Genomic DNA, 19,829 nt, shown 5'->3' with positions numbered 1-19,829 from the left:
AAACCAGGGCAGGGGCTTCTCTGCATCTTGAACCTCCACCCACCCACCTGGCCCAGTCAACATGCTCAGCTTGCTTTAAAAACAAATACACATGTACATATAGACTATAAAACGAATATGTGTACATGATAGAAAATGTAGAAAAGAATTGCATCTCCCTGGAGATGTGGTAGGGAAGAATCCATCTTTTGTCCTTAACATACTCAATGGGCTAAATCACGTGCTAGCTCTGCAATGTGCAGACTGCCAGGGAAAAAGCTGGCCTTGGAGGGCAACACCACCAGCTGATCATAGAGAGACCACAGAAAGCTGACCTCAGCACAGACCCAGCTTAAGAATTAACAGATCTACTGGGGAAAGAAGAAACTACTTGTTTCCCCATTAAAATGACCAGAGCTTTCCAAAGTGACTGATACTAGCACCTTCTATTTGTAGGAGAGTTTTATACTCCTGCAACTATATCATACCCCTCACTTCTTTTCTTCTTACAGCAATCCCATAAGGTCCACAGGATGAAGAATATTCTTTCTATTTTCAGGTGAGGAAAACTGAGACCCAGAGAGAAGTTACGTAACCCAGACACACATCCAGTCAGCGGCAAAGATGTCTTATAGACCAGGAAAGCCTTTCTGACATATCTGCGCTACTCTTTTTCACATTCACTCTCTTGCCCTTAACCCAAGAAGCTGACATTTTCCCCCAAGTCCTCAAGTCTCAATCTACTTCACATCTGAAACATCTTCCAGGGACACTCTGACTCCCCAGTAGACTTGCCCTCTTGCAGGCACGACGTTAGGCACATGTCTATCACGGGTACACGTCTAAGGGTCTGCTCTCATAGTCACCTTGTGCCCTGAGCAGTATTTTGTCAGTTTGGCCCCAGGATCACGCTCCTTAGACTCTAGGACCTACAGCATCACATTGTAAATTATACCATGCAAACAAGTCACCTGGAAATCTAGCCAAAATGCAAATTCTCCTCAAGGAAAGCTATGGTGGACCTTCTAACCACCTCCCAAGTGATGCTACTAGTCCAAGAAACGCATTGTGAAATAAAATAAGATTCTAGAGAGCTTTATTAAAATGCAAGTTTTCTGGCCCCACCCAAATCAATAAATCAGACTATCTAGTGGGCCTATGAATCTGCATTTTAACAAATATTCCATCTATTCATGAGCAAACAAAAATGTGATTACCTCTCCTCTGGACCATAAGCTCCTTAAATGTTAGAATTAAGTATGTTTGGTTTTGATTTAATCTCTGTGCCCCTTGCACCTAGTATATGGCCTGGCATGCATAATATGTGCTCAATTAATTTTGTCAAATGAATGAATGAATGGTTCAGAATACACACACCTAAAGCAGGTATTTCTGAACTTACCTAATAAAAGTTTGGTTTTATCTTTGCATTCTGGTGTGTTCCAAGGGTTGTTGCAGGAGCCCCAGGGCAGCACAGATGCAAAAGAGGCAAATAGGTAGAAAAGTGTGTAGCAAATAATCACATTGTAGTATATGGCTATTAGGACAGAGATGATCAGCATCGCGATGCCACAGCCTGTGGAAGCAAAAATTCCGGGGATTCATTCCATCCTAGATCCTGTGGAATTCTTACAGATGGGCACAGCATGGGGACCTAGGTCTTGGCTCTCTTGTACCAATGGATGTGCTAATAGTGGAGTGGAGTCTATGTCTACAGGGGATATTGAGGCATTTTCCCAGGAACTCAAAAATGCCAGAGATGATCTTAGGCCATTCTTCAGAAGGACCAAGTAAAGGAAGGAGTGAGTTCCACTGAACACAAAAGGGAGGCTCCCTCCCCGGGTGCCCCATGGTGCCAGAGAGGGCCGGGTAAGGGCCTGAGGAGGCTGGGAGGCAGGCTGGACTCACCTTGCAGAGCTGGAATGGCCTTCCACACAGACACTGGCCCCTGGCTGGCAAACTGGCCCAGCGACACTTCTAAGAAGAAGATAGGCAATCCGGCCAGAGCCAGCATCATCAGGTAAGGGATGAGGAAAGCACCTTGGAAAGAGAGTGGGAAGTGAGAGCCCTGGGAGGCAACAGCTGGGCTCTGGCCCCCCTTAACCCTCTGGGTTGGGGGCCAGGCTCCCTCTCAATGAACCAAGGACAATTTAGCTCCTTTTCTGAAGAAGCATTTGATATTCAGGCTCAACAACGGACACCTGGGACATTTAAGAGCCCTCTTCCAACAAATGTAAGGGTACTCATGCAAATACACTCCTCGTTTCGATTTTCCACTGGACAGGTCACTAGGGATTATGTGCTGGTGGAATTTTATTCTTTCTCTTCTCTTCTTTACTTTTCTTATTATAGCATTTCAATTTCCTAAAATCATGCCCTTCCAGGGTTCAACCAATCCATGCCTTTGACTCACTAGTGGATTCAGAGTGGTGAAATCTCATCAGAGCCTCAGCCCTCCAAGGAGCTAAAATCTTCTAAGTTAGACTGCAGAGCACCCGTCCCACAGTAAGTTACCCGCATACCTTCTGCCAACCAGGGTCGGGCCCGTGCTGCAGTCAGTAAGGGGAGCTCATCCCTCTGCCACACCCCCTATCCCATCACGTACATCTCAGCTTCCCACTCCCTTCCGTCCTTCAAGGTCTCCTCAAATGCTTCCTCCTCCAGGAAGTCTGCCTTCTCTGTCCTCCCACGGTACCTGGCCCCAAGCACTGATCACTTGGTAATATTGATGTGGGTGCCTTTTCTAGACTATGAGTACCTGACAAAATGTACCCTTCATCTCTTTATCCCCCAGAATGCCCAGTTTGGACAATAGTACCTGGTAGGCCTCCACAGACTTGCTGCCGGTTCTCTGGGGTTCTTTCCCTTCAACAGTCTTTGAGGTTATTTGGGAGGAGCTTGGGGAATTACCGTGATCTTTGAAAAGGGTTTGACCAGGAAGTGCTCTTGCACGGATCAGAGTCCATGTGGGGACTAGAGATGCCAGAACCCCAGAATGCGGGGCTCAGCAGAAAGGAAGCTGATTTTTCCTCTGTCGGCAGCCCTGTAGCTCACCCTTCTCCCCACTTGCCGTCTGGGGGGAAGGGCCTTCCCGCCCAGGCCTCTCCAAGCCAGGAAGGCCCAGCAGAGCAAAACCGGGGACTCTGCTTTATCCTGTCGTGAGGGGGGGGTTTGAGAAAGATGGGGATTGTGCAATCCTCCTCTTCCGCTCCTGGGAAGAGGGGGCAGCTCTCTACCCCGCGCTGAGGGCTGCTGGGCCCGGAGCCGCAGTGCGGAAAAGGCTGCTTCCCCCTCCCCGCGCCTGCATCCACCCGCCCAGAGCCCCGGGACCTGACCGGACAGGACCGCTTGGTCGCTCGCGCAGCCCCGCACTTCCCAGATCCCGCGCAAGCAAAGCGCGGGCACTTTCGCGGGCCAACCCCCCTTTGCTGGAACCGCTTCAGGCTCACCCCCACCCCACATCCCGGGTACCCACCCTCTTCCCAGTCCCTGGAAGCCTCACAATAGCACCCTGGTCTGAGAACTCCCTGAGGAAAACCAAACGGAACCCCAGCTGGGGTGCCTATATTCGTGTCGCCAGCACATGTTCTTCTGTTTTCAGGACACCCCAAACTGCAAACGCTCTGCAGTCCTCATAAGTACTTGTCAACGTGTCCTAATTTGGAAATGGGGGCAAGGGACGGGTCGGTGGTGAAGCACCTGTCTGTTCCAGGGCACCAAATTCCTCCTGAATCTGACCCAAGAGACAAAAAACAAAAACCCTTAAGCTGCCTGACCTATGGGGTGAGGGGGTGCATTGCTTGTCCTTTTGGTCCAGTTGAGAAGATGCAGGAGCGAGCTCTAGGTGCAAATCCCTAATCCTAGAGGGTGACTTGTCAGCCAGTGGTGGGCACCTCAACGTCTGTCTGGAGGGGCAGAAGGGACCCTGAATGTGTGGGGTCCCTCCTGGGTGGGTGCACAAGAGGGGCAATGAATCCCAGTGGCTCGGCAGCTGGTGCATGCCTAACTGGAGTCCTTACCACCTCTGAAATGGTTTTCCTTCAAAAGCAGAGCCTACCACCCAGGTAGGACAAATGAACGGAAAACTGTTTTTGCTAAATGATTTTACTAAAATCAAAATATGTCCTGCTTCTGACTAAGAGGGTTGGGGGAAGGGTGCTTCTGAGAGTTTTCTGGGAGCACAACTCTCAGCCCCTCCCCCCTTCCTCCTCCTGGCTCCCCTGCATCCTGCATTCCGCAGCACCTGAGCGCCCCGTTGTCAGTCTCCTAGGAAGGCTCGGATTTCCAGGTTATAATTCTCAATTCGGGCCTTCAGGACTGCACAGCTACTGGCTCTAAAGTCAAGTGGGTGCATGGAGAGCCTCCGCTTTCTGAATACTTGACCACTAGAGTCCGAACTTCCAGGTGTTGATGCTCACTTGACCCAGCCCCCTAAGCTGGGCCATTGGGGGAATCATGGGGCCCCACTCCTCACCTGCAATGCAACCCTGTCTCTAGATAGGAGCCTCCTGGGTCTAGACCAAATGATTACTACCATCCCTCCTGCCCTCAGGCTTTGCTTTACGCCTACAGGGTCTGGGGCTGGAGTGTGAGGAGGCTGCCCTGAGCCTCCCCACCCCACCCTGCCCTGCTGGAGAGCTCCGGGTCCCCCCAACCCTCAAGTGCCCGCCCCACCTTGCCGCAGGCGGAAAGAGCGGAAAAGCCATACCTCCCCCGTTCTGGAAGGCCAGGTAGGGAAACCTCCAGACATTGCCCAGCCCCACTGCATACCCCACCATGGACAGGATGAAGTCCAGTTTGCTGGACCAGTTCCCTCGGGCCTTATTCTCATCCCCTTGCTCGTCCTCCTGGGGGCGGAAAAGCACATTGTCGGATAACAGCCCGGGTAGGTCCACAAGCAGACCCCTTCCACCCCTCTCCCCGGCTAAGGGTCCTTCCCAGCAAGCAGGCCCCCACTTTTCAACCGAGGATGCATCGGCAAGCAGGACCCCAATTCTAAAGGAAGGATGCATCTACAAGCAGGGCTCTCACCCCTCAACCCTGCACTGAGAGTCTTTCAGCAAGCAGGCCCCCAATTCTGACCTGAAGACACCTCTTAAACAGACCCAGGAGCCCCTCTTTCCCAAATCTGAAAGTCAGGGTACACCAGCAAGCAGCTCTCCCCAAATCTTGAACCTGTAAGTTGATTGCAAGCAGGTCCCTCCATCCCCAACCCCTCACCAAGAGTTCATTTGGCAAGCAGGCCCCCAGTGTCATGCCCAGAGATCCCAGCAAGCAGGTTCTTAACCAATCGCTCCCCCACCAAAGGAAAACCCCACCACACCCCTTCGTCAGCCCTTGTTTGCTTCAGAGTGTGTGCCAAGGCCAGAAAGAGAGCTGCAATGCCGAAGCCAGCCAGAGCCCCTGCCTCACTTCCTCCACCAAAGCCTACAGGCAGAACCTGCCTTGTCAGCTAATTTAAGGGGGGCACCCTTCAGCACTGGGGCAAGGGAGATGGGCAGGAGGGAGATTTGGAGATGAAATAAGAAGGAGAACAAAAAAAGTAAATATGGTTTAGAGCCAGGCCATCTAAAACCTTGACTTCTGGCCTAAACTTTACTACTGGATAAATTCATGCAAGCCACTTGCTCTCTCAAAGCCTCTGTGTCCCATCTGTAAAAGGGGAGGTTTAGGATAACTGTCCTCTCAGGCACCTGCTAGCTCCAGCAGTCTATGAATCTTTGGGACTCTCTTCTCCACGCTCACACAAAGATGCTTTCTTGGGGCAGTGCCTGGTGCTGGAATGCCTCACTACTAAGCAAAAAAAAGCTAGGGCTTTAGCCACCTCAAATGAACTTTGAAAATGTTCAGGACCCCTGGACACTGCACAAAGCTTCCAGGGGCTCAGGCCACTATTCACAGTTTCCACCTCCTCAGTCATCCTTCACCTATTGTAGCAACCTGCTACATCCCACACTTTTCTACAGGCCATGGAGGATAAAGCAGCAGCTGTCCGGAGAGGAAGTCTTGGGGAGAGACGAAGAGGGCCAAGGTGGATGTCAGAAAAGCCCAATCAGAAAGATGGGCAGGGCTGAAAATAAGGACTTTTAGGGACCTGAACATCTTTAACATCCTCCCTACACTCCTCCCACACACATACCACCTCCACGCGAACCCCACCTTCCGGGGCTGCAGAGGGTGGGAATTCCAGCTCCTTTTGCCGCAGTGCGGAGGTGAAGCAGGACAAGTGAAACAAATTTTCTACTCCAGCTGGGGTCACACTCTTGGGTATATGCTGTCAGAGGCAGTTTAGACACACAGACAAATGCTCCAGCAGTGGACCCCAAGAGCAAGGACAAGTGGCAAAGTCTAAGTTTATGTTTATTTCTAGTTATTCTGACAGCTGAGTCCCTGCTATGTGGGCTTATGGATAAGCGTGAGTGTGTGTGTGTGTGTGTGTGTGCAAACACTAGAGTGACTAAGGCCAGAAGGACAGCATAAATCCTAAATCTCACACAGGCACATATTCTGATTCAGGCCCCCACTGCTGGATACATACCTAGACCTCAAACCCAGGGCAGGAAAGGAAGTACTAGAAGGGCAGGAAATAGGAAGGGAAGAGTTACAGGGAAGATAGAACAGGATGGAAGAAAGAAGAGATCAGAGAAGGAAGGAGAAAGACTGGAGGGAAATGGAAGAAAACAAAAGCCAATGTAGGGGAGAGGGCCACCGGCAAAGTTGCCTTTATCCATGACTTTATCCATAGCCCAGGGATTGAGATTTGCTCTGTGGGTTTTTCCTGCCTCTGGTTGAGTAGTAAAGGATCGAATGCAAGTGTGGATCCAGGTTGATAGGGCCCGAAGCTTATACAATTGAGGGATGTCCAGTTTAAGGAAAAAATACAAAATTATGATGGCAAAATCAGATACTGATTTTGGAAGGGCCCAGGCAAACGACAGGCCCTGAAGCTTAAGCTTCAGTAGCCTCATGTAAACCCGCTTCTCAGCAAATGGGTTAGGCGATAAATGGTCACTGGCAGTGGAGAGGCTACAGAACTTCAACTATCCTTGCTCCCCACCCACCACCACCATCCAGCGTTTTTCTGTATTTTCTTTAAAAAAAAAAAAAATTAGGACTTTTTTAAAAAGAGAAAAGACTCAGTCATGGGCAGCAAGGCGAGTCTGTCTGCATAACGGAGTGGAATCTATCTGCCTCAGCTGCTTAATGAATCTGCACCCAGGTTCTCGATACTACGGAGGCTGGGAAGGGGCAGGTGGGGGTCCCCCTGGCAGGGTCACTGCAGCCCTCACGCCCTGAAACTGGCGACCCCAGCGCAGTGCGAGCTTCTGAAGCCCCAAAGCTGCCTCCCGCATCCATCACCTGGCACTGCCAACCGGTTTCCCAACCAGCACACGTGCACCCGCCACGGCCCGGCTCGCCTCCTGCGCGCGGCTGGAGAGCAGGACACGGCGCGGTCCGACAGCAACCTGCTTACCTGAGTGGCGGCGGTGGCCACGCTGCCCGGGAGCACCGAGGTGATTCCATCCGTGCCCAGCACCACGGTGCTCTGGCTCATGTTCACCCAGCCCACGGCAGGGGTATTGTTCCGCTCCAGGGTGCCCTTGCCCACACTCACGTTCGCATCCCCCTCCGGGCCGCGCAGAGCCGGGATCTTGCAGTGTAGCGCGTTGCCGGGCCCGGCGGCCCCAGAATAGAGGCCGGCCTGCGCGCCGTGTGCCTCGCTCAAGTCCCGCAGAGCAGCCGAGACCGCCTGCGCCCGCGGGCTACTGAGTTTGCAAGACCCCACTCCTGGCGGATCAGCCTCGCAGGCTCGCGCATCGGCGGACTGGAAAGTTTGGGCGCCGGTGGAAGCGGACCTGGGCACACGTGGCGGCGGCGCGGCGGCGGCGGGAAGCTCCTGCTCCGGGCTTGTCCTGGGAGCGCACGGGCCATCCGAGTGGCCCGGCACCGCCGCCGCCTCCAGGCTGTTGGCTGGTTGTTTATTCATTTCCTTGGGAGCGCTGCAATCCTGCAAACACAATGTCAAGTTCGTGCAAAACAAAGTCACGGCAGCTTAAAAAAAAAAAAAAAAATACCTGTATCTACATACGGAGACGTTCACAACTCAGGTCCAGACACAATATCTGGGGAAGCAAATAGGGATCTGAATTTTTTCCCCAATAAAAACTAATTATTATTTCTCAATTTGCCCGTCTCATCAATAACCAGGTGACATAAAGAAGCTAATAGTCCTTCCCTGGTGGAGGAAGAACTAAGAAAAGAGGCAGAAATGTATTTTTGGAGGGGTAAAGGGGGAGGGTGGAAATAGCCCCAGAGTCATGAGCTCCCTGCCCTCTTTGGATTTCACATCACAGCTGTGGGTGCCCGAGTCCCCATCACCATTGTGGAAAGATTCTTTAATTTTCCGCCCCATTTCCTTTGTCATTCAACAATGCACATTGCCTTTTTTCTTTCTTTCCCCCATAGACAAGCTGTGGCCACAAAGCTGATGCCCTGGCACCTGCCAGCGCTTGAGGCCAAAACGGTTGTGCAAGTCTCAGCGCTCCAAAACCCACCTCCTCCCGCAAGGCAGCAAAGACAAGGATAAGAATCACGATCAAAATATCAACAACAACAAAAAAAACACACCATGACAACAGTAATATACCACTTAACACACAAGGTAGTAACTGGGTTTGTTATCTTACACAACCTGCATCACTTTCTGATTACCAGACATGTAGAAGAACATGCAAAGTTTTTTTGTTTGGTTGGTTTTCGTTTCTTTCTTTCCTTTTTTTTTTTTTTTTTCTTCTTTTTTTAGCATAACTATTAACAGGAGTCTAATATCCTCTACAACCCTATTCTTGCTTGAGGACCAAAACTCAAAGCTAATTTTCATTTGCTTTCTCTCAATTGACTTTCAAATGAAAAGAACTGCCAGCGGTGGTTTTTCCATTCACTTTCTCCCCTCAAGTCATCTTTCAGGGCTTCCTAAACATTAGCACCAATAATTCCTATTATACTGTAAGAAGAATCCTATTACTTTCACCTCACCTGCACACCTCTCGTCTAGACCCCTTTCACAAATGCACAGAACAGAACTCCTTAATTTGTAACAAATCTAGATACCTCGGCACCAGCCAGCATTCTTGTCTCAATAGCCTCTAGGACCCAGAGCGACTCGCCTCTGCACCGGCACCTGGCTTTTCAGCACCGAGGACAGTACCCAGAATCGGGTCTCTGGGAGCTCCAGTCAACCTCTCAGCTCTACGACTCAGGAAACCTCTTTCTGACCTCAGGTGGCAGTCACAAGTACAAATACTTATGGCTTCGAGAATTGTCTTCCTTGGCCTCCCTCCCCCAATACACAGACATTTCAAAAAGAAATATCCAAAACGAATCTGCCCTCCCTATCCCCTCAGCCCTCTTTCCTCTTGAAAGAACAAAAGCAAACACTCACCATGTCTAACACAGGCAACAGATTGAACCGGTAGAGGGTAAAACCCGCTATTGACAAGACTGGGTTTGGCTCCGGCAGGAGAGGCGCTTTCTATATCTCCTTGGGAAAGGCCAGGTTTGCGTCAGTGCAAAGCAAGGTGCCCTTGGTTTGACATTTTCTTGATAATACAAGTTTGATAAATCATTACCCCTTTGGATTCGAGTTTTAAAGGGACAACAGCCTTGCTTACGCTGGCCAGTTGTCCCTCGGGCGGGAGGGGGCTGCGTATTTGGCGTGACTCATGTGGGTCTGATTACTAAACCGAAACCAGCGGGAGGGGAGGACAGAAGTTTGCCTCCTCCTAATTAAGGGAAACATGGTAGGGACACGTCCCACTGCACCCAAGGCAAGGCGCAGCCGCCAACAGGGTGGATTGGGCTGGAGTGGAGGGGTGTTTAAATCACTGTAGTGTCTTTCTTTTCCACTAGATTTCATTGCTGTCTCCCCCAGTCTTCAGGGATTCTGCAACATTACCCGGAAAGCGAGTGAGGGTCTGCACGTAGCCCCGCAGCTCCGTGATGACTGGTGCAGGCACCGGGTCCTGCATTTACAAGGGTGTACCCACCTTTGTGTGCATGTGGACTTGATTCTCACATCCCCACCCTCCCAGATAACCAGTCTGGGAGGGAGCCTGGATTTTTCGCTTAAAAATTGTGATCTGGTATTTTCGTTCCTATTTTATCTGTTAACAAAATCAAGAAAAAAATCCCGACTATAATGGACTGTTTTTGTTGTATTTTTTTAAGCTCTTCTGAAAATGTTTTAGAGAAATAAAAAAGAAATTATTTTCAAAACTGACCTGGTTCTCAGGCCACGTTCAAAGTCAAAGGAAATCCATTCTTCCATCATAGCCTATTGAATAAAACCTCACCAGAGGCAGGCCTGATTTGGCAGCGTGGGACCTTTGAGACCCTCTAAATCGAGATCCCCAACAACCAGGGGGCAGGGGTAGCCATCGGAGAAGCCGCTGGAAGATGCACAACCGTACTGCGGCGGGGATGGGGTTGGGGGTGGCCGTGGCGATAAAAAGATGACTGTTCCGTTGGTAGAAAGCAATGGCTATAAATCGTAAGAAAGGGAAAACATCTTTACAAAGATGTACTTTGGAAACTAGAAGATTCTCAGCAAAATGCTTCCCTTCTATCTTGCCTGTCTAGCGGGGAACCCCTGGCCTCGGGGATAAGGAGCTACGGAAAGCACTTCGTCCCTTCCCTGCTGCCGGCAACCCTGCGCACTGCCTCGGGGTCCGCGCCGTCGCACTCGGCTGGGCAGTCCCCACGCGGCGGTGGGAGGACAATGCCACCACGGCCTCAGGCGGAGGCTGCGGCGGCAGATTGCGGCGGGCGCCGGGGGCACTGCGGAGCCTCTTCCCGCTCCCTCCCGCCCCCTCCCGCCCCTCCCGAGGCGCCGGAGAGTGCTCGGATGCCTCCGCTTGCTGGCTCTCCCCCTGGCCCCTCCGAGGGCAGCTGGCTGGGGACACATGGTCTGCATTATTTTGGGTGGGGGCAGGATGGATAGGATCCCTCAGGAAACCTTCCTTCCGAGCTGACTTTCGGGTTTCAGGCCGCTTTTTATGGTAGATCTCAGTATCGAACCATTGTGCAAGGGCTTTCCATAAATTATTATCCCATTTAGGCTTGGCAACAACCTTTGGGGAAACTGAGGCTCGGAAAGTAGGTTTTAAACCCTGGAGAAGATCCCAATCACCTCCCACAAGGCTGTCTGTCGCTGGGGTCAGTCGCGCTCTCCCCGGGACTCGCTCGTAGGGAAACCGAGCGAGGCTGAGGAGGAGGCTAAGGGGGTCGGGGTGAGGCTGTGGTGGACTCTGGCTGGAGGAGGGTCGGGTGAGTGGGTGAGGCTCAGAATCCCGCAAAAGCGCTTGCTCTAACTCTGGCGCTGGGAAGCACTTCTTAGGCGCTTGGTGCTATGGGGGAGGCCGAAGGGAATCTGCCAGATGCTTATTCCCAAACAGACCCCGGTTTCCAAGAAGGAGCCAGACTCAGATGCGAGAACCGTAGCGGGCAAGCCTGCCAGACCCTGGCTTCAGCGAGCGGTCGGACCCAAGCGGAAACACGATGCGCGTCAATAGGTCCGTGTAGGCCTCTCTCTGCGGTTCCCTGAGCTCACTTCTACGAGAGACAGTCACGACTACGGAAGGTTCTGGCTAGCTTCCCAATTTGCATTTGCACAGCACCCCCCCCCGCCCCCCAGGGCCAAGTGGGAGCGGGGCGCTCACCCCTCGCCCTGACGTTCCGGGGCGCACAGACGTTCCTGGCCAGGGCGGGAGGGGAGGACTGCGCAGGGGCGCCAGAGCCCTGCCAGCCCTCTCACCTCCCCCAGCTGCGGCCCTGGGCATGAGTGACGCCCAGTGCCCCCGCTCAGTCCCCAGGCCTGACGTTTCGCCCGCTGGCCCTCCCCAACCAAGTGCGCACTTGGGTTCCCGCGTGGGGCCCGCTGCGCGTCAGGCTCTGCGGAGGCGGGTGACGCGCGGGGAAGGCTGGGCTGGGGGTTGGCGGAGACTCTGCCGGGCTCTCCACCTCACCCCACTTTCAGTCGCAAGATTCTAGAGGAGGGGCCACGTGGAGAATGGAGGGAGGGTCTGGGGCCGAGGGGCCTAGAAGGGTCGCTGTGAGGCCAACTCCGGGGCGGAGTAAGAGCACCAGCGGGGCAGGAGGGCTGGGGTTCGAGGGGGTTCCTGAGAGGCAGGAGGCCAGGCCCTGGGGTAGCTTGTCGTGCGTATGAGCGTGTGTCAGCGCCTGCGAAGCGCAGAGGATGGAGCCGCAGTATTAAAAAAAAAAAAAAAAAAAAGAAGAAGAAGAAGAAGAGAAAAGGCACGTCCCCTCCACGCGGGCCTCCGCCCCCGCCCTCCGCCGCCGCCTGTTCCGAGTGATAATCGGCCCTGCGCGCCCGCAGCCGAGGAGGCCGTAAATCCGCATCCATCACCGCGCAGCCATTCGGTCGGAATTAGCCAGTCACTACGGCCTTAATTAGTTTGTCAAAGATGAAAAATAGTAATTGATTTTGTCCTCGATCACTTTGTCCCCCCCACACACTCCTTCCTTGCAGATAAGCAAATAAATAGCTATTTTTGAAAACTCGTGTCCACCCGGCTGTATGGGGGTAGCCTACTGAAAAAGAGGCCATCCTGTGACAGCCCTGACGCCGGTGTTTGTGCCACGACACGAAAGGCAAACTGCAGCCCAGACAGGAGAGGGCCCAGAGGGCGGCCTTGCGCATCCAAGTCGCTGCCCTCCTGCGCACTAGGGAAGGAGAGAGGAGGGAAAGGAACCCGTGTTTTATGAGCTCCTGCTCTAGTGTTAGCCCGGCGCCTGTGACACCAGCCTCCCCTGGTCCTCAGGGCAGCATTGGAGAAAGAGCAGCTAGCTCGATTTGACAGAAACGTGCCCAGGCTGAGCGGGCAGAGCCAGGGTTGGAGCCCCGGTCTGTGTTGACTCCTGTCTACCCCACCACGGGAGAAATATTGAGCGCCTGTGTCTGTGTTTAGCCGTCAATATGGGAGCCTTTAACGCCTAAAACTTATATAGCGGATGGATGTGAGGGCTCAGTGTGGGTTTCAGGTGACACTGCCAATAGTCAGGAAGCCATGCAGTATTTTGTCCCACTTGTCTACTACTGCCCAGGTCCATTGCAGTATTGTTCTGTGCTAAGAATGTGGGTTCTGCAGACAGACTGCACCACCTCCTAGCTCTGTGACCTTGGGGGAAATCCCCGATCTGTAAAATAAGGATAATAAGAATTAACCTGCCTTAAGGGTAGCCTGAGGATTAAATGAAAAAAAATCATGCAAAGTGCCTAGATTGAGGTTGGCTACTTGGTATGCTTTCAATAAGATATTGTTATTATTCAATCGATGAATCATATGTTTGAAGCCCCTCAGACTTAGCAAATAAAACAGTTGTCTCTCCCTGGTCCAGAAGGTTTGATATGGGTAGACATACACAAAATAGAAAACCTTACAAAGTAGGTAATCATTGTGCAACATTTTCCCCTTCTCCACTGGTTTGGTCACTTAATAAGAAAATTAGGAGCATCCTGGAAAAGTGCTCAAACACTTTTGAGCTGCTTTAAGTTTGTCCTGAGGCACCTTTTTGTTTAGATCAAGGTAGATGTCAACATAAAGGACAGAAGCTTGGAGTTTTGTAATCAGCCTCACTGTCACTTCTTATCTGGACCTGGAGTATCAGGGAGACATGAACTAATCAAGACAAGCTTCCCTCCACCCTAGCATTTCAGAAGAGTCCATACTTGGAAATCAGTGGTGCAGCTAAGTAACTAGTCTGTGTGCAAATGTAGGTGCAATATTCCAAGACTCAGACAGGCAGGACGCTTGTTCCTGAGTCAGCAGTAGTGACAATTCTCACTTGACTGCAGCAAAACACAGGGCAATGGTGCCGGTGCAGAAACAGAGAAGTTTAGGACAAGCTGAAATGGACATTCAAGGTCATCTGCAGTGCCACATGCCTGCTGTACTGGTGAGAAAACAAAGGCCCAAGTCTTGGAAGGAAAAGTGAGTGCTCAAGGTCACTGGCAAATTAGAAGCAAAGTCTAGCAGCACCTCTTCTTAAAAACAAAACAAAAACAAAAAACAAAAACTATGCTATCCTTTGATCCAGCAATCCCAAACTTAGGAATCTATCCCAAAGAAATAAAAAAAAAAAAAAAAACACCAGAGAGCAAGAGTGTCCATTACAGCATAGTTGATAAAGTGAAAGCCTACGGGGAAAAAAGAGAAATATCCACATTAGATCATTCATGTATCTACAGCATGGAATGATTTGTGGCTGTTAAAAAGAATGAATTAGAGCCATACAGAGATTGCAGAGATTTTTATGTGGTATTGAAAAAAGCCAGATACATTAAAGCATATGTAATACTATCCTACTTTTATAAAATAAACAGTAACCAAAACCCTGTGTGTGTGTCTGTGTGTGTGTGTGTGTGTATTCTAGTAAAATGTGGAAGCACACACAGTAGCTAGCAACTAAGATTACTGGTAGGGCATTGATGAGAGCTGAGTGGAGAGGAGATGGGGGAAGAGCCAAGCAAAAAGAGAAAAAAGGTGAAAAATATTATACTTTTTCAAAAAATGATTGTAATATCCCTATTTATTAATTTATGTAAAAAATTTAAAGAAAAAAAGTCAACACTAGAATCTACTGCCATAGGTAATGAGAACAGTCATTAGGAAATATTATCCCTATACCTATTTACTGTCTTTCTCAGAGGAGGAGAGCTCTGAAAAATGAATTCAGTTAACGAAGGATCCGAGCTACCAATATTTGGCTAATCCTGCTTGCTGGAGTCCTCGTGTTTCTATCTCCTAGCTCTGCTGGGGTGGAACCAGGGCATAATTAAGACCTTCAGAGGACACGGTCTTGGAAAATAGGATGCTGCTTTGCTGTCCCCTCCCCCATCTTGTAATGTACACTAAACTATAAAATAATTTAAATTAAAATGATACTAAACTGAAAAGTTCTGATGTCTAATGTGTCCATAATGACAACATGATTGGTTTTCTGGTAAACATGATGTGTTCACCTCTTTCCTCTGTTCCCTTTTCCTTTCATTCTTTTGGTAGCCTTGCTTTACTTGGTGCCTTTGTTTGGTCTAACTCCTTAGTAATCTCCTTCTGAGTATAAGTCTTCTGTGTTTATCCATCTACTCAGAGTTCCCAAATCCCAAAATACTAAGCCATGTAAGAGAGGTCAGATCTCAAATATATCTATTGTTGGAAATAGGAAATTTCAAATACATGGGGTATGAGAGAATTGACATTTTGTGTCTACAGTGTTGATAAATAAGATTCTCTTTTTTTCCTCTCTTAAATGTTCCTTTTTCCCCCAGTCTTCTCTTGCTGTCCTAGTTAAGGGTGGGGAGGGATTTGAGTTCAACATCAGGCAAACCTAGCAGGAATTCCCACAAGTAGAACGAAACAGATGTTGGGAAGTTTCACTCTATAGGTGGTTTATGGAGTTAACCAAGGATATTGAACAGAATGTGAAGAAGATTCAGAAAGGTACAATGGTGAGGAATAAGGCAGGGCCTGAAAAACTGAAGACACTTTATACCAGTAGAGAACTCCTGCGCAGCATTGATAAGCTTCAGGACCTTGTGATTTTGTCACTGGCTGGCACCCTTGTAAATTGGGAATGGGAGCCATGGACATTGGCACCAAATTTGGGACTGTTGGTTCTAACAATCTGCAGCATTCAATACAGGATGAGACCACATCAAACAACAGCCTGGAAGAGTTCAGCTCAGTCTACCATCTTTGACAGACAACCCAGAGTTAGTTAATCATTATGGTAGTTGACTTTTGGGATATCACCATTACAGCTTGGAAATGATCTATAAATTTTTTAAAATTACCTCTTAGGGCCTACATTCTATTTCAGGGTGGTTCTATTTCATTCTAAACATCTTCCTGGGTGGAAGGTAACATGACACAGTAAAAATAGGGCTTTAGTATTAGACATGAGTCATGAATTTGAACCAAGTTCAGGCACTTGTTAGCTGTGTGTTCTTGGGCAATTCCTTATCTTCAGAGACTGACTTCCTTTTCAGTAAAATGGAGTTTCCTTGGTGATTAAATAATAAAAAGTGTATAAAAGCTTGGACCACAGTGCTTGGCACAGAGTGAGAGCCCCTCCTAGCTTGAGATACCAGATTTGAAAATTATGACCTGCAATCTGACACATATCCTTGGGGATGTATCCAGATGACTCCTCTCCATACACCTTCTTATTCCTGGATTTGACTGCCAAATCTTTATTTCATCTGCTATTTTCCTTTTTATTTATTTTTTTTTTTGACTTTTTTTTAATAGGCCATTTTAAGGACTTTATTCTGCCTATCTTTCTTGATGGGACATGAATTTCATCAGGTTTTTCTTTTTGTGCAATTTTTTTTTTTTTTTTTTGGTCTTTTTACCCCCTCTGAAAATGCCAGGCCCAAACATAACCCTGTACCTTTGAACTTGCCTAAAATGCTCTTTCCCCCCAAAGTGAATTCCTACCTAAACCTTAAGACTCTGCCAAAAATATTTCTCCTCTCAGAGGCTTTTTATGAACAGAGTTAATATCTTCATTCTCTGTGCTTCTCCAGCACCTACTGCATTGAAATTATTTATTTCCATGTGTGTCTTTTCTACTACAGAAGCCAATAATCATACGTGGCTACTAACCTTTAAATTAATTAAAATAAAATTAAATGTAAAATTGCATTCTTCAGTCATGCTAACTGGATTCTTAGTGCCCAGCAGCTACTTATATTGGACAGTGAGGAGAACATTTCCATCACTGCAGAAAATTCTACTGGACAGTGCTGTTCTAAATTGTGAACCCTTCAAAAGCAGAAGGGTATGACTTTTTTAAAAGCCCCTGTATTTCCGATTTGTACTGACATTCAGTAGGTACTTAGTATTTTTGGACAAGGGACTTAAAAAGTCTAATAGCCTCTTAGTTTCTTATATGTCACCTTACTGCCTTTGCTAAACCACATTTTTTTATTTTTAATAGTTTTCATTTTGATTTTTTTCTGATTATAAAGATAATATGTATTTAATATGAAAAATTTGGAAAAGCTCAAAGAAAAACATAAAAATGTATATTTCTACCTACCCAAAAAATGTATCCTATTAACATTTTGGTATAAGGCATTCTAGACTTTATATAGAGAGACATAGTTTTTGTTTTTACAAAATTGAGATCATGCTATTCACAGTCTTTGTAATCTGCCTTTTTTCACTTATTGTATATTGTTGATATAGCTCTGCTTCATTGCCATGAAATCAACACGATCATTTTAAATTGCATAGCTTTTCATGGTATGAATATACCACAATTTATGTAATGATCAGCTATTATACATTTGAATTTTTCCAGTTTCTTTAAATAAATAGTACTGCATTCTACATCTTTCTCTCTGTACATATCTTTGCTCACATCTCTAATTTGGATTCTTAATGTAGATTCCTACACATGAAAAACTGCACATATTTGAGAATTGGAGCCATCTTATCTGGCCCAGTATTTCTGATGTCTGCCTCAAAACACAGACATGGAGCTGTGTACACAGATGTACCCAAACTCTGAGCAGAGGGTGACAATGCTCTGTGATTTGTTTTCATTCCTCTACCCAAAAATGCCCAGCAATCTGTGAACACCTCTGGCTACAAAAAGATATTAAGGATCCAAGCCATAGAATGTTTCCATAAAGATTAAACCAGTTTTCACTTTAGCATCAAGGAATTCTTATGGAGAGAATATTACTTGGTAAATACAAATATTTGTAATTGTCAGTATGCACAATATCCAAATTTTACAACTATTAGGACCAAACAAATAAGCCCATCTGTTTACACAGGATTTAATTAAACAGCTATGGGAAATAATACAAACATTGTCAAAACATGCAGGATTCGTGAACGCTTCCTCTGCAGTGGAAAGGCCTGATTCGGGGCTCTCTCTGTTTTCTGCAGATTATAGGGATGATGACATGCTTTTCCACGTCATTAACTTGGGCACAGCTTTGGGGCCAAATGAGAAACTACATCCAAACCATTCTTAGAGTCTGGGTGATTGGTGGAGCCAACAAAGGAAAGACCCTCTGTCATTCCCCACGGTGGGAGCATTTGGGGAGTGTGATTGCCTGTGATGACGCATGGTTCAATGAGCCCATTGTTTCACGAAGGCCTGGTTTCACTGATATTAAGAGAAAAAGATGGACCGTGCCTCCCCCCATAGGCAATTCAAGGTGACACTGTCGACGATGTCTAGAATGTTTCTTTTTACTTAGAACTGTATTCTGTCATTTTTCGGCATCACAATGTCTTTTGTATTACATTATAGAAAAAAAAATAAGCAAAAAGAAAAAAATAAACCCCATCTCATCATGACTCTTTTGTTTGCAAGGGACACAAAGAAACCCAACTCAAAACTAGCTGAAGGTCAAGGTGCTAAGTAATGAATGGGTCAAGGTCAAAATGCAGCTGACTTCAGGGGTAGGCTGCCCACAGCAGCAGGATCCTCCCTCTGAGTCTTGGCCTCTGGTGTTTGTGTCACACATTTTCAGACTCTCACGCTGCAGATAATCATGCCACCCAGAGCTCTGGTTTTCCATGCTTATAGATCATAATCCAAGGGGAAATAGTACATCTCTACTCCAGTTTGGGAAGTTCTGGGAAAGGAGACGAGGCCTCTGATGCAGGTAGATTATTTGGGAGGAGGTCCCAGGAAGCACCAGTGAGAAAGCAAGGGAAGTGAGGAGAGTCAGTAAAGAGTGTGTTAATGAGTGAACAAGTGGAGTTCGGGCCCACTGGGGTCCCTCTGAGGTACCATATGGAACACATGTCAGAATTTTCCCTCCAGGGGACAGGCAGGCTAGGGGGCAATTTGTCCACAAAATCCCAACCCTGATTGGCCGAGGATTGTCTCCGAGAGTGTTAGATCCTCAGCACTTGTGGGCACTCTGCAGCCGGGCTGAGCAAGTTTCCATGGCACTGGGAAAAGGTGTCAGGTAGAGAAATAGAAAGACGTGGTTGCTTGAGGTGGGAAGATGTCAGCATGCCAGAAATCGTCCAACATGACCACAGGTGAACTCAGGTGGGCCCAAGACACCGAGGGTGGGGCACTGATAGCAGCTGCTACACCCATCTTTTGTTTCTTCCCTACTCCTTAGACCAATCACACAGTGCCTTGATTAGTCCAAGCCTGGCCACATGTCATTTCTTAGGCATGGTGGGCAGCATGCTGTGAACGGAAGCTTCACCAAAACCACACAAGCTGGAATGTGGTGATGCATAGTCCCAGCTACTCAGGAGGCTGAGGCGGGAGGATCTCTGGAGCCCAGGAGTTTGAGGTTGCTGTGAGCTACAGTCATGCCACTGAACTCCAGCCTGGGTGACAGTGTGAGAGCCTGGCTCTAAAAAAATAAAATAAAATTTAAATTTATAAAAACATTTGGAGAAACAGAAGCAGCCTCCTAAATCGAGGGTAGAGTAGTAAATCAGTTATCAGAGTAAGTGTAGGAAGGGGTAATGGACACACAAAATAATAAATAATAAAAATAAATGAGACATTCAATTCCAAACTTTAATCCTATTATAAGGTTATAATCACTGATAGTTATCCTTCCAGATTATGTCTATTTATACATTTTTCATCATAAACTGGGATCATACTGGAATCCATATATTTTATAATTTCATTTTTTACTTAACAATATTTAGTAAACACTTTCATATGTAGTAAACACTTTACTATATATGAATATATATATCATAAAAGTACAGTTGTCCCTTGAACAACACTGGTTTGGACTGTGTGGGTCCACTTATACGCAGATTTTT

At 48.0% G+C, this 19,829-nt stretch overlaps 1 protein-coding gene across 1 annotated transcript in view; it reads right to left on the bottom strand.

Moving 5' to 3' along the window:
• Positions 1-7,966, bottom strand: part of SLC6A5 (solute carrier family 6 member 5) — a 49,315-nt gene extending 41,349 nt beyond the window's left edge. Inside the window, exons 1-4 of the mRNA XM_069469703.1 lie at positions 7,454-7,966; positions 4,688-4,826; positions 1,888-2,019; positions 1,382-1,555 (exon numbers count right to left, since the gene is read on the bottom strand). Coding sequence (XP_069325804.1) covers positions 1,382-1,555; positions 1,888-2,019; positions 4,688-4,826; positions 7,454-7,966 — 958 coding nt within the window. The remainder of the gene's footprint in view (positions 1-1,381; positions 1,556-1,887; positions 2,020-4,687; positions 4,827-7,453) is intronic.
• Positions 7,967-19,829: the final 11,863 nt, after the last annotated feature.

Source organism: Eulemur rufifrons, chromosome 6 (assembly GCF_041146395.1).
Source record: "Eulemur rufifrons isolate Redbay chromosome 6, OSU_ERuf_1, whole genome shotgun sequence".
Taxonomy (NCBI): domain Eukaryota; kingdom Metazoa; phylum Chordata; class Mammalia; order Primates; family Lemuridae; genus Eulemur; species Eulemur rufifrons.
The sequence above is the reverse complement of the archived record's forward strand: the minus strand, read 5'-3'. Positions and strand labels throughout refer to the sequence as shown.